This window comes from Penicillium macrosclerotiorum (genome assembly GCF_028827735.1).
Source record: "Penicillium macrosclerotiorum strain IBT 26536 chromosome Unknown utg000009l_segment0_segment0, whole genome shotgun sequence".
In the NCBI taxonomy this organism is placed as follows: domain Eukaryota; kingdom Fungi; phylum Ascomycota; class Eurotiomycetes; order Eurotiales; family Aspergillaceae; genus Penicillium; species Penicillium macrosclerotiorum.
The window spans coordinates 376,850-390,153 of record NW_026643088.1 but is presented as its reverse complement, the minus strand read 5'-3'; the positions used below and the strand labels follow the sequence as shown (position 1 = coordinate 390,153).

At 48.1% G+C, this 13,304-nt stretch overlaps 7 protein-coding genes across 7 annotated transcripts; 3 read left to right on the top strand and 4 right to left on the bottom strand.

The window, feature by feature from the left end:
- Nucleotides 1-226: 226 nt before the first annotated feature.
- Nucleotides 227-2,357, bottom strand: N7462_009320 (nucleoporin NDC1; the record flags this gene model as incomplete). Its single annotated transcript, XM_057081034.1, has 3 exons — nt 227-1,802; nt 1,861-2,128; nt 2,222-2,357. The coding sequence occupies 3 exons, from the start codon at nt 2,355-2,357 to the stop codon at nt 227-229; spliced, it is 1,980 nt and encodes a 659-aa protein (XP_056929871.1).
- Nucleotides 2,358-2,783: 426 nt separating this feature from the next.
- Nucleotides 2,784-3,658, top strand: N7462_009319 (SNAP receptor PEP12; the record flags this gene model as incomplete). Its single annotated transcript, XM_057081033.1, has 2 exons — nt 2,784-3,080; nt 3,140-3,658. 2 exons carry the CDS (start codon nt 2,784-2,786, stop codon nt 3,656-3,658), a joined length of 816 nt encoding a protein of 271 aa, XP_056929870.1.
- A 346-nt stretch (nt 3,659-4,004) lies between these two features.
- On the bottom strand, nt 4,005-4,871 carry N7462_009318 (cytochrome c1 heme lyase CYT2; the record flags this gene model as incomplete). The annotated part of the gene is made up of 1 exon (XM_057081032.1): nt 4,005-4,871. One exon carries the CDS (start codon nt 4,869-4,871, stop codon nt 4,005-4,007), a length of 867 nt encoding a protein of 288 aa, XP_056929869.1.
- Nucleotides 4,872-5,088: 217 nt separating this feature from the next.
- Nucleotides 5,089-6,376, top strand: mvd1 (diphosphomevalonate decarboxylase MVD1; the record flags this gene model as incomplete). The annotated part of the gene is made up of 2 exons (XM_057081031.1): nt 5,089-5,159; nt 5,233-6,376. 2 exons carry the CDS (start codon nt 5,089-5,091, stop codon nt 6,374-6,376), a joined length of 1,215 nt encoding a protein of 404 aa, XP_056929868.1.
- A 1,436-nt stretch (nt 6,377-7,812) lies between these two features.
- Nucleotides 7,813-8,450, bottom strand: N7462_009316 (anthrone oxygenase family protein; the record flags this gene model as incomplete). The annotated part of the gene is made up of 2 exons (XM_057081030.1): nt 7,813-8,264; nt 8,381-8,450. The coding sequence occupies 2 exons, from the start codon at nt 8,448-8,450 to the stop codon at nt 7,813-7,815; spliced, it is 522 nt and encodes a 173-aa protein (XP_056929867.1).
- A 573-nt stretch (nt 8,451-9,023) lies between these two features.
- N7462_009315 (cytochrome b5 reductase family protein) lies at nt 9,024-10,054 on the top strand (the record flags this gene model as incomplete). The annotated part of the gene is made up of 3 exons (XM_057081029.1): nt 9,024-9,291; nt 9,350-9,427; nt 9,504-10,054. The coding sequence occupies 3 exons, from the start codon at nt 9,024-9,026 to the stop codon at nt 10,052-10,054; spliced, it is 897 nt and encodes a 298-aa protein (XP_056929866.1).
- A 627-nt stretch (nt 10,055-10,681) lies between these two features.
- Nucleotides 10,682-12,732, bottom strand: N7462_009314 (cytochrome P450; the record flags this gene model as incomplete). The annotated part of the gene is made up of 5 exons (XM_057081028.1): nt 10,682-10,894; nt 10,950-11,264; nt 11,379-11,499; nt 11,674-11,847; nt 11,969-12,732. The coding sequence occupies 5 exons, from the start codon at nt 12,730-12,732 to the stop codon at nt 10,682-10,684; spliced, it is 1,587 nt and encodes a 528-aa protein (XP_056929865.1).
- Between the last annotated feature and the right edge of the window lie 572 nt (nt 12,733-13,304).

The following is a 13,304-nucleotide window of genomic DNA, read 5'->3' as shown; positions in this document are numbered from 1 at the left end:
CCCTGACGGAATATGCTTCACAATTACGAACCAGAACGGATATTATGTTGATAATAACTTGCACTCGAGCCTATTTGAAAAACGCCTAACCATGCATTTGTCTTCGCGATTCCAATCGCAACAGGTAATACAGAAAACATCGGTCTAGCGAGTCCAGTCCATCGCGACTATCGCTTTTAGTACACAACATAAATTAAAAGTTCAGAAAACATGAGACCATCGTAGATCATAAAGAGACATCCTCCTCATCAAGGCCTGCTGCTTGTTTTGCTAGCCGAAGATCCTTGCCGACAAGGCCGATATCTCTAAAGTATGGCTTGAAGGCTATCAATAAATCACCTAGGCCGCTCTTCAGAGTGTCCAGCACCAGTTCCACGGCTGGTACTTTACGAGCTTCCGCTTGTGCCTTCGGATCAGATGAGGGAGGGAAGTTGACATCTGTCCAGTGAGCGTCCAGGCCACCTTGGTGCACAACAGCATCCAAAGAAATAATCGTTTGAGTGAATAGACGGACCACGGCCGGAACATCAGCCTGGACTTTTCCATACTGGTCTTCCGCAAGACTGGCAATTAAGAGGCGTGTCAATGAGTCAACCGCGTCCACAATAGGGTCCAGGACCGAGTCAGGTGTGCTGAGGATGACACTCGACGCCTGCCGGGCATATGTTTGGCGCAATGGCTGGCCGATAGGGGACCGAAGAAAGTTGGCAATAAGAGGATTGACATCTTCGGGCTTGTAAGTTGTTGAAGGCCCTCCGGTAAGGAGCTTAAACTCCTCTGTAGAAGCAAGAAGTCTCTGTTTTCGTTCAGGGCTCAGCATGGCAGAAGAAGCCATGTCCAAAACTTCGCGGGCGCGGGCGCGTGCTTTGGGAGTCCAATCTGGGGATTGGCCATATGCCTTGGCAGTTGAGCTGAAAGCCTCCCCAAATTTGTCCTGGTGAGAGCTCGCTTTCGGCGCTGCCGCGAAGATGTTCCCATTCTTGGGCGGCTCTGTCAATCGCGGTAGTGTCTGAAGAATAGGTTGAGAAGGTTCCGAGTCCGATGGTGGTTTAGCACCTGGTCTTGGAGCTTTGACTGCGTCAATCCGTGTCGTAATGCCCTTGATTACTTCTGTTAAACTGTCCAGAACTTGAGTCCAGGTCGAGCCGTTATCCCGGTCAATTTCGTTGAAAATCGTCTTTCGACGCTCTGGATGACTCTGGCTAATAAGACCAAGTTCCCATAGGGCGAATGATTTGACGACTTGTTTCTTCGTTTTCAGACCAGTGAGAAGGCTTCCGTTGGGGTCTTTTGCCTCGGCTGTCAGTGGCTGACCACGCTTCAAAGGTTCCTTTCCAATGAAGATAGAAAAGAAGAGATTAGCTGTTTGCCAGCAAAGTATCAGGAGAGAGCCAGAGAAAGCAGATCGGACGAGGAGAGTGAAAAATCCGGGAGGAAGAAAAGTATCGGGCTCAGCGGAGGAACGAGAGAAATTCCAAAAGAGCTTTGCGAAATACAAGGACCACCTCCATGCTCGCTGCCGAAGAAATCCGCGGTAAAGGATGGGAGTAATGCTGGCAACAACCAGGCTTCTCTTAAGTCCAGAAATGACCACTTGTGGGAGCGTATTCTGAATATGTTTCGAGGTCGGTGGCACTGGGTGTGTACGCTCATCATCTGCCTTCGGGTTTCGGGTGTTAATAGGTACAGGAACCTGATCCTCGTCATAATAGAGGTGGAATCCAGCTTGAACACAAGCTAAGAGCAGATGGTAGGTGTGGATGTAAATCGGTCTCTCGTTCAAAGTCGGACGCTCATATGGTCTGGATGCAAAAAATCAGTGTCTGCCTAAGGGTCCTTTGTTCAGAAAGCTTGACGCACCTGCCCCATTTCACCATTTCCAGGTGTGCGTCCTTCGAAGACGACCAGAGGTAGATCTCAGTAAACCACCAAGCAGAAAAAAGATACCATCCAAAAGTCTGAGCAACCTGAACTGGAAATAGATGTTTAAAAGCGCCGATCGGGGATGTTGTGGTTCTTGGGCCGAGGTGCATTTGTCCGACACGCAGAACGAAGATAGAGAGTGATGAGACAAAAAGGAGTATGGCACGAAGGCCACAAGCTCCGATAGGGAACCATGCCCAAATGACTCCATTCATAAATCAAGTCAGCTGAGTCGAGATGGAAAATAAAAAGTAACGAGATCGCACAGGCTGGACCAGGCCGCGCAACGGAGACTTACAGGAGGTTTTGTCGCCTATTGCAATTGCGACAATATAGGACACGAGGAGCGAAAGCGCGGAGGCATGGACAAATCGTCGATGCAGCGCTGAGGTGAGGATGCGCCTGTACGGCCGAGGTTGGGCGGCGGCAGCCATGTTGCAAGCTGGATGGGGATGGGGCTCGTCGAGGACAGAAACGAGACTTAGAGCATGATCGGGATAACCATCGCAAGAGCTTTGAAAGCTGCAAGAAGGGATTGGTAGGCCAGTGACAGGTATGGCTGGTAATCGAGGCCGAACAGAGCAGGATGCGACAGGCCGATGGGATCAGAAGCAGAGCACCATGATGGAATATTTCGAGGCATCAAAACATGTCAGCCACATCGAGTCAGGTGACCGTGGCGCACACATATTATGGCGCACCGCGCTAGCCTTAGTTTGGACTAGTGAAGCAGGTACGTCATGTGAGGAGGCCCGCGGTTCCGAGAGAGGAGGCAGCAACAGTCGCAAGACTATCACACCCTCTTTGCTCGTGCTTCTTCTGTCTTGCAATTCATTCATTTTTCGCAAAAAGCATCCGTCATGTCCTTTGACCGACTCAACTCGCTCGAGGCTCAACCCCCCGGCATGCGCCGGTCTGACGACCCGCAATACCGTGACGATCCTGGCTTCGATCATCTCGCCGAGTCCCTCTCTGATCAACTCTTCACTTTGACATCCAACATTTCTCGCCTATCTAACCAGATTGCATTACTGGGAACAAAACGAGACACAGAGCGCGTGCGTGAACGAGTTCATAACCTCTTGGAAGAGACCCGAACAGGGTTCAAAGATGTCGGAGACGGGCTGAAAAAGATCCAGCAATGGGAGGATGTTAATGTAAGCATATTCATCTCTGGAGTTCTCCTTTCCTTGGTTAACAAAGTTTTTCCTGTTAGCCCTCTCAGAAATGGACTCAACAAAAGCTTTCATCTGAATTTAAAGCAAGCCTGGACGAATTCCAGACAGTCCAGCGTCGCGCGCTCGAGAAGCAACGTGCATCTGCGGTTGCTGCCCGTACTGCTATAGAAGAAGGGGAACACCCAACGGGTGATTCCGATGTTCAACTACAACAGCAGCAGCTGGAAGAGCAACCTCGCTTAGCAAACCAGGGCGAAGTGGATTTTCAGGAGTCCCTCATTATCGAACGGGAGGCGGAGATTCGAAACATCGAGCAGAGTGTTGGCGAGTTGAACGAGTTGTTCCGAGATGTCGCACACATTGTCCATGAGCAAGGAGGGCAGCTCGATATTATCAGCGAGAACGTCGAAAACGTAACCTCTGATACTAGAGGGGCAAATACTGAGCTGCGCAGCGCCAGCCGATACCAAAAGAACGCTCGTAACAAGGCATGCTGTCTACTGATTATCCTAGCTGTCATTTTGACTATTATTGTTCTCGCGGTTGTCCTTGGATAGATGGTCCTCAGTCGTTTCTCTTCTCCCTTTGTCACCTGATGCTGGTCTTCTTTTCATTCATTACGTCTGCGAACGATATCCCTGGTGCATTCTACCCCTGCGTTCCTTCGCGAGCTTTCTTATGATTCTGATTTGCTTATTGTCTTGATTGTGGCGTATATGGAATGGAGAACTTCAATTTCCTCAATCCTCATGGCCTTCGACTATAATATCGTACATGGTGCTAGTGATACATGAATTATACAGGTGATGCTTTGGCTAAAGCCGTGCCTATGTTCCATCTTCGCCTTCCAATATCGTAGGATGGAGATTTGACGCCTAGTTAGTTGCGTCTGAAACGCATGCTTCACAGCCCCATAAATTTGGTCATCCTCATCTTCCACCCCTCATATGTGTTGAGCTTTGGCCGAACGTCCAAGTAAAAGCTCAGCTTTCCAGGGCCCGTGTTGCTAGTCAAACCCGATCCATTACCTCCAGATGATCTCCCTTGGTAGAAATCTATAACATATTCGATTCGCTCGCCACCGCAGCGCTCGACGACCCAATCGTGTCGATCAAATGGAAGTTGGTATCCAAGCCATCCATTGACGCGTGCACGCGGGCTCAAGAATTGCGGGTCGACTCCGAGTCCGCGGAATGAGTATAATTTCGGTCCGCCACACTTCTTGCTCCCGGGATCGGTTGCAGGGGCCTTCTTTTCCCAGTCAAGAATCTGCTGCCATGCGCGCTCGTTGACGGCGTTGTGGATGGGAATGATAGACGCAACCGATGTCGCTAGCTCGGTTGCATTTGCGGCTGACTCTGGAGTGTTTCCCTTGCGCATCAGCGCTTCAAAAAATTGTTTTTCGGACGGATAAATCCAGTTGCCGGAGGCCTCATCATGGCCAGTCTCAGATTCCGCATTGGATGGGCAGCCATGGGAAGCGGCAGATGCGGAAGCTGCATAGGGCGACGGTGGTTGTTTATTCGCTTCCGGACAGGATTTTGCTATATCTGGATCACCAGCTCGAGGTATACTGCTAACCTCTCGATCTGTAGATAGTGGGCGTTGTAGTTTTGTTGACGTTTGTCCTGGTTCTAGTGCCGGCCCGGAGGGAGGATGAGGTGCTTGGCCTCCATTTTGTTGGAGCCAAATTTCACGTGTCTTATGATCAACAGGGCATGTGGCTGGTGGCTCTGTCGAGGCAGAGGGAGTGCTTGCGCCTGCCCCCATGAGGTATCAAAGTTGTCGAGTTCGTCAAGGCCGGGATGATTGCTAATTGAAGATCGGCGCTCTGCGAAAGGCCGGCGGAGCAATAATTTTGCCCTCACCGCCCGACCGCAATATAAACGCCTCTTGTGCAACAACCAAGTCCCCATACCCCCTATTGAACCATTGTACCCCCAGCAGTTGCTCGTCTTTTCTCTAAAACATTTACTTTCAAAGCAATATGGCGACTCAAACTGGCCAGCCTGTTTACCGGGCCACTACGACCGCTCCTGTGAACATTGCTGTTATCAAGTAAGTCAGCATTGCTCACCCCTCATCGTCTATCTAACTCGAGACGAATCATGCTAATCTAGGTGTTTCTCAGGTACTGGGGCAAGCGTGATGTTACTCTTAATCTCCCTACGAACTCTTCTCTATCAGTCACCCTTTCCCAGCGCTCCCTGCGCACCCTGACCACTGCCTCCTGCTCTGCCAATTACCCCGCTGAGGATACTTTGAACCTGAATGGCAAGCCGCAAGAGATCCAGTCATCCAAGCGGACTCTCGCCTGTCTCTCGAATCTGCGTGCTCTGCGCAAGTCTCTAGAGGATGCTGATGCTTCGCTGCCGAAGCTCTCCACCCTTCCCCTCCGAATCGTCTCTGAGAACAACTTCCCCACCGCTGCCGGTCTTGCCAGTTCCGCTGCAGGATTTGCTGCTCTGGTTCGCGCTGTTGCAAACCTCTACCAACTTCCCCAGTCTCCCCGCGAGCTGAGCCGAATTGCCCGTCAAGGCTCTGGTTCCGCCTGTCGGTCGCTTATGGGTGGCTATGTCGCCTGGCGCACTGGTGAGCTGGCCGACGGCAGCGATAGCTTGGCTGAGGAGGTCGCCCCTGCTTCTCACTGGCCTGAGATGCGTGCTCTTATTCTGGTCGTCAGCGCAGAGAAGAAAGATGTCCCTAGCACCGAGGGAATGCAGACCACCGTTGCTACTTCAGACCTCTTTGCCACTCGGGCCCAGTCCGTTGTTCCCGAGCGTATGAATGCTATTGAGGCTGCTATCCGTGACCGTGACTTCCCTAAGTTTGCCGAGATCACCATGCGCGACTCCAACACCTTCCACGCTACCTGCCTGGACTCATGGCCCCCAATCTTTTACATGAATGATGTCTCTCGTGCTGCTGTGCGCCTTGTGCATGACATCAACCGTGCTGTTGGTCGCACAGTCTGTGCCTATACTTTCGACGCCGGTCCAAATGCTGTGATCTACTACGAAGATAAGGATTCAGAGCTTGTTGCGGGCACTGTCAAGGCCATCTTGGGCAGCAACACTACTGGGTGGGAGGGCCACTTCTACGAGAACCTGGCCAACGTCACTGCTCCCGGAGTCTCTCTTGATAACATTGATACACGTGTGCTGGATGTTCTCAAGGATGGTGTCAGCCGTGTCATTTTGACTGGTGTTGGCGAGGGCCCTGTCTCCGTTGAGGACCATCTTGTGAGCGAGACTGGCGACATGGTCAATGCATAGGAATATTTAAGATGAGATTTATGATAGAGCGACCCTGTCCAGATGGATTGGAAGATACCCCAAACCTGCCTTTACCAGACCATTTTTGGCTAGGTCGATGCGAAAGATGATACGGTTTTCTTTCGTTGTATCCTTGTTTTTGCTCGGGATCTTCTAGAACATATTTTTCGGCATAACATATTTGACATTTGATGAAATACAGCCTGCTCACTTTAACACTTGGGACATACAATTAATTCTCACTGACTCCAAAAATATTCCCAAGATTATTCTCGTCTGCTGCTCTCCACTCTGCTTTTCAGGTTCTCAGCCGGTCGCACAATCATCGCAACGCTTGAACCTATAAACCAGCGAAAGGCGTAATCTGATAAAAAGTTCCTGCTGATTTTCGATGACACAACATCCTATTAATCCGCACCCGTCTGCGTCATATGTACCATTCGCTCTTTGGCAAACATGTTAGGAATGCCGAGCTTGTCCTTGGCAGCTGAACTTGACGGCTTCCGTTGTGTCTGGGAGAATAGCAACCCCTAATAGGCGAGCAATGACACTCGGTGAATTATGTTGGAACAGGTTCAATTGGAGTAATCAGCCTATATGGAATTTCATGGAGAGCAATGCAGATATTTGCTTTTTGTCGGGCCTATATATTGAGTGACTAGTACTAGAGGGGATGAGCCGAACAAATGAAATCCTGATGTCCTCGACGAACGAATGGCTTGACTAGCGGCCAGGGAGCCTTTTGTGTGTCAACATTACCAATGACCCTCCTAGAATTAGGGGAGCAAGGGCTGATATCGGTTTACGTTACTTAGTATTCTGGAAATTAAGGTGATTAACCCCTAGATTGCTCTTTTGTGTCTCGTAGGCAGACTCATCTCGAGATACCTTGCCAGGTACCACTCATCAAAATTTGTGCAACCGATGATCTTCAGCAGCCAGCTTCATGCATCCATGCTATTCTCATTCTTGTGTCATCCCAAACTATGTAAGGTACCATCGGAATCAGAAATACTCCGAGTTGCAGATGCATGACACGCAGGATGCGGGGAATGCTTGTTGGGGATTACAGAGTATTTTATTTGAGAAAAGTAGTAGGGCAGTGCAGAATTTACGTATACAAAATTTATTGGTAAGAATGAATAAAGAAGATTTTGATTTCACCAAAGCTGACTGACCACTCTCGAGAATTACAATGTTACCTCAAAATGCAATGTGTGCCCAATATTTTTGATCTGGCTGCAAAAGGAAATATGACGAGAAAATTGCAAAAAGAAATAATTAAACCACCAGAAAACAGCCTTGCATAATTTGTGAGACAAAGGCCTCATTAAACGAACATAATATTTTGTTGCAACCGATTGCACATACTAGTTTACCGACAGTCTTCAAGCGATACCATTTTGACCGAAGAAATTCCAATCCATTCCTTTTGATTACAATAATGACGCCAGAATCCCGCAAATAGCCCCGGCAAGGGGTAGAATGCTTCTAAGCGTGTTGAGTGTTGTCCACCGCTCAATTAAGCTGGCTGTTTCCGCCTCCACCAACTCCGATGTTGACAGAGCTTTCTGCAGTAGGGAATTGTTGACAGTCGACATAGTCAGAATGGTGTATGGGATGATTCCAATAACTAACACCGCCGCTGCTGAAAAGAGAGCGCTGCGGTTGAGGAGTGTGGGCTTGGATTGCGGTGCTCTGCATCTGACGGACCAGGCCAGATAGACAAATGATATGCCTGCGGCCGCAGCGATAGGAGGGTTCTGACTTTTGCCATTTTCATAAATATTCCTCCATTGCTTGACAAGGAACGTCAAGGGGATATTGTCTTCTTGCCAGGACTGGAGCAGAGCCGGTGTGACATTCATGCTGAGGGCAGCAATGTTCCCTTTGCAAAGGGATGTTAGAACTTGGATTCTATATTCGGGCGCGAACTTGAACAAGATTTATTTATAAAATAGAGATCCTGTCAAATTTCGGAGGTCAAGGGATTTAACTACTTACCAGATAGCCAGGCGGCCCCGGAAATGCCAATAGCCTGTGCCACTCGGAAACCGGCAGGATAGGAGGCCATGATCTTGAAAGTGAAATTGGAGAGTCGAAGACAATTACGTGTGGGAAGTTAGAAGTTAGGTTGAATCTAGCGAGAATCGGAGTAGTCAAATAATAGTCGAATGAAGGAATTCGACTTGGTGAAATACGTCCATTCTATTTTGTAGTCGCTAGATCTCGCACCGGACCTGGGTGGAGCATACCACATGATGTAAAAGCTCGAGAGCTCGGTTTTTAGTTGGCTTTTTAACGGGGTTCGGCTCTCGATCGCCGACAATCAGCATGCCTTCCGCCAACCAAAATTTGTCACCCCTACCTATTTCAAGCCCATCGGGCCCCACCGAGAGCGATCTCCCGAGACGGTCTTTGGCGGATTTTGCCGGTGTTTGTACGGTGTTTGCAGGGCTTGGACCGGGGCGCCGGAAGGCGAGATCATAAACTGATCTGGAAGGATGCAATATGAAGTAAACTAAATCAATTACAGAATAGCTTATATGGATCTTCCCCTGGCACCCAGAGCATCCCTCGGTAAAAAACCTGGAGACTGATTTTTAAGGGCTAAACTTGGATATTTCTTCTCAGCCTACCAAGCATCATGGCGTCGCGGCTCTCCTGGCACTCTTCTCGGTCCAGATTCGCTCTTTTGTCTACAATCGCAGTGGCCGGGGTGGGGACTTACTTTGGCTCTCGGTCTTTTCTGCTGCCGATGGGACATGCAGAGTCCACTGAGCCTATGAAGGTCTTCGGCAGCTTTGGCTTGAAAACGTTACGCCTACAAGATATTCAGAAGGTGAACCACAACACGAAGCGATTTAAATTTGAATTCCCAGACAAAGATGCCTCGAGCGGACTCAGTTTGACGTGTAAGTGTCCGTGATAGTACGAGAAGGGAGAAAAGTCACCGGATATTGACAGTGCCAGCCGCGTTGCTCACCTATTCCTGGCCAGCCGGCCAATGGTTCCCTGTGCTGCGACCCTACACTCCGATCAGCAATCTGGGTGAGTGAGAGAGAGCGCATACACTAGGACTTTGACATTTTTGAAACATAGCATTCACTCACAATTTATTCGCCAGACCAGCCTGGATCGATCGAACTCATGGTTAAGCAGTACCCCAATGGCAAAGCCAGCAGCCATCTCCATTCACTTAAACCAGGCGATACGCTCACATTCGTTACGGCCCTCAAGGGATACCCATGGACAGCAAACAAGTTCTCCCACGTGTATCTCATTGCCGGAGGTGCGGGGATTACCCCGATTTACCAATTGATCCGGGGTGTTTTGAGCAATCCTCACGATGAAACCAAGATTAGCCTGGTATTTGGTGTCAATAGCGAGCAAGACCTGCTATTTCAAGATGAGCTTGAGGAATATAAGAGCCGATTCCCTGATCGCTTCAACTATATCTATACCGTCAGTCACCCGAAACAGGAAGGTTCTTCTTTCCGCAAGGGCTATGTGACAGAAGAGCTACTGCGAGACATCATTTCTAGGGACTCAGATCAGGATACTAAAGTTTTTGTTTGCGGTCCGCCGAGGATGGAGGATTCGTTGGTGGGATCAAGAAATGGCCAGGGTATTCTTGGGCGTTTAGGTTTCTCGAAAGATCAAATACACAGATTTTAGAGCAGAAATATTTGACTGTAGACAGCAAGTATCTGTATGGAATTGAACAGAGTCATGGCTTTCCAAAAAGGCTTTCTGGAATCTCAAAATCTAGCAGCTAAAGTTTCAGGTTCTCTATCACCATGACATTGACTACTTAATTAACTGACATAAACTATGGTCTAGTTTTTATTCGACTGTATAAATCCAGTATTAGGCGTCACTAGAAAGGGTAAGGTCGGGGCTGTGGTCATGGGTGAAAAAGCTACGCTATAGTTTTAACACAAAGGGACGACAAATAATCCTAGCCCCGTAGCTTAATCTTTATTTTTCTTTGTCATAGTTCTCATCATGCGATATGATGGATATCTCTTGATTTGACTAGAACGAGGCTTCAGTTTAGAGTATGTTGATATATCTTCAAAGAAGGACCCCAGTCTCTGCTATCAAATGAGATTAAATCGTTTGGTGGAGATACCCTCAGTGGTAGTAAGTGATATAGACCCCATATACATTCTTTCTCTGAATGAACATCTGCGAAGAGTAAAGCTTAAAGCCACAAGCAAAATACCACATTTCAACGATGGCTAACAACGTTATGAAGAGATGAAGACATTCCCGTACTAGAATAAGCCTTATACCTTCAATTTATTCCACTATTTGCGATTGATTTTCAGCCTCTGTGATTTTCATCCACATATCACTATGCGTGAAGACCACGCGCGAACTTTCCTTCCACCCAGGCTTGTCTGGGTCCACCAGCTGGAAGTCAAACTGGCGCAACAACTGCTCAAATTGATTAGCCTGCTCCCCGGATCCACTATTTAACACTTCGACAAGACGGGTGAGGGCAACAAAGGTCTTTTAGTCAGGAATAGGAATAGGGCATAGGATGTCAGTTTCCTCTATCACTCACTTCCCAGAAAACCTTATTCAGCTCCATTAAAGCAACCTGCTTGCCGGCACACATCCAGCGGCCAGTCCCGAATACCAGCTCGACTGTACGTTGCATTTCTTGTGCGTTCGGATCATCCAGAAACCTCTCCGGGCGAAACACGTTTGCATCATCACCAAAGATGCGCTTTTCGTGCATCGTGGCGAAGTGACTGTGACCGATGGCAGTTCCTCCAGGAACCCACATACCGGCAATCGTGTCGCCGCCCTCAGGCACAACTTTGAAGTGGCCATATGTCACGGCGGGTCGCATACGGAAGCCTTCCCAGATAACAGCCTATGTGAAGGGGTATATAAGTGCTTGGTCTTTGCTATAGAACCACAAATGCTAAATAATAGACTGGTTCTGAATGACCGAATCATGATTCGAGAGCTGGGTATGTGAACGTACCTGGAGATACGGCAAAGATTGAGCCTGCACAAAGGTTATTGGGGTAGATACTTTGCCGCTGGGGATCGCATTTTTGATCTCATTCTTAAGTCGCAAGTCTGGAACATAGAAAATAGCATCACTTCAGTATGAAGAACATAATTTCTGCCCAGTTTCTGTACATTCTCTTGCAGTGATTGGAGGTATTTGTAGGGTTCAGGGATGGATTTTATACGTACTATATCGGTAGGTAAATTAGTAAAAATATACAGTCATCCGTATGATACAGTGCGATCCCCTGCTTGGAACGACTTACCAGACTCTCGGCGTCGCCGTCAAATGCAACATAACAGAGCGGATTACGGTGGCAGTAGTATCAGAGCCGGCGAATATCTGGATCAAGGTCTCATTTTCAATGTCGAGCATGTTCAGTCCATGGCGCATGAAAGACCCAATCATATCCTTCTCATCTTTGTTATCCTCGGCAAATCTTTTTTGAATTATTGCCCGTCCAAGGCTTGGTTATGAAGTACGCCAGGTCAGTGAAGAATTGAAAAAAGGTATAGTAAAAGAGAGACCGTTAACAGAAGGGAAAGCTTTTTGTCACATACCCAATGACTTTACCCAACCCAGTTTCCGCTCTTGGGTCGGGTTTTATCATACTATTGAAGAAAGGCCAGCGCACCAATGGGTGCAGCCATGAAACATCTGCTACCATGGAGGATATGGAGATTACTTTGTTAACCTCTGTAGCATACCCATACAAGTCTTTATCAGCTTCCATCCACCCGAACTCCTTGCCGTATGAGAGTCTAGTAATGACGTCGAGAGTGAAGAACCGACTAAGGCTCGCGAAGTCGACTTTATTCTTAGCTATTTGCTTTCTTCGTATGGTATCGGCGAATTTCGCTATCTGTTCGTCGATAGCACTCTCGAGGTTGACTTCACGTCCACTGTAACCTCCAGCTAGCTTGGCCTTTTTGCTGTCATGCGTGGCTATGTCCAGGGTGTCTGCTAGACTGGACCTTTTATGGTCGAGTCGAGTAACGGACCACCACGGATCACGCTGATAAGGACTCCTGGCGCCATTGACATATTTGAAGACATCCGCATCTGTGGTCACTAGGAAATGTGGCCCAGTGCGGACAAGGGGTGAGTTATATTTGCTCAACTTCAGGTATGCGGGCCCCACGTCTCCAGCAAGCTGATGATAGATTGACCAAAGGTTGGAGAACTTGCATATGAAGGGACCTGGAAAGTGACGAAGTTTATACCATGTTGTGACAGAGGAGATAATATACCAAGCAATGCAGAGAGCAGCAAAGTATTTAAGAAGAGCAGCTTTGTCAAGCTCAATCAGTTCTCTTATGCCCATTTCGGCGTACTGCGTCTGGTGACTTTGTCAACTGCTATATTTAGACAAGAATTAGTATCAGTAAGGCAAAGGTAGCTGACATATAGGTTCGTGATCAGATTGCGGGAGCGATGCTGCAAGTCTGCAGCAAGTCATACGAGAACAAGCGAACCTCTATATAATGGGAGAATGTTAAATCCAGGTAATCATCTCCCCCGCATTTCCATTTTCAGTAAGCATTTCCCATCATCCAGCCTGCAGAGGTGCATGTAATCTCAAACGCAGTATGCTGGACAAAAAGAAGGCCGTATCTGCATGCATAACACACCATGTTTCTCAAGGATTGGTTGGACCTGTCGACTTGGTACATGCTGCAGGACGAGGAGCAACCACAGCAATCCTGGTTCCATCATGCAAATTGATTATACGAAAACGATGACTTCTCCAATTTCAATGTTCATCTTGGTTCTTTGATACTTATCGGCATCTTGAGAACTTGAGGCAGAGTTCCCAGAAATAAATTATCTCCAATGTCAGGGATTCGTACTGCTCATGCAATATTTCTAGACACATTTATAATTTCGCCAAGTGTC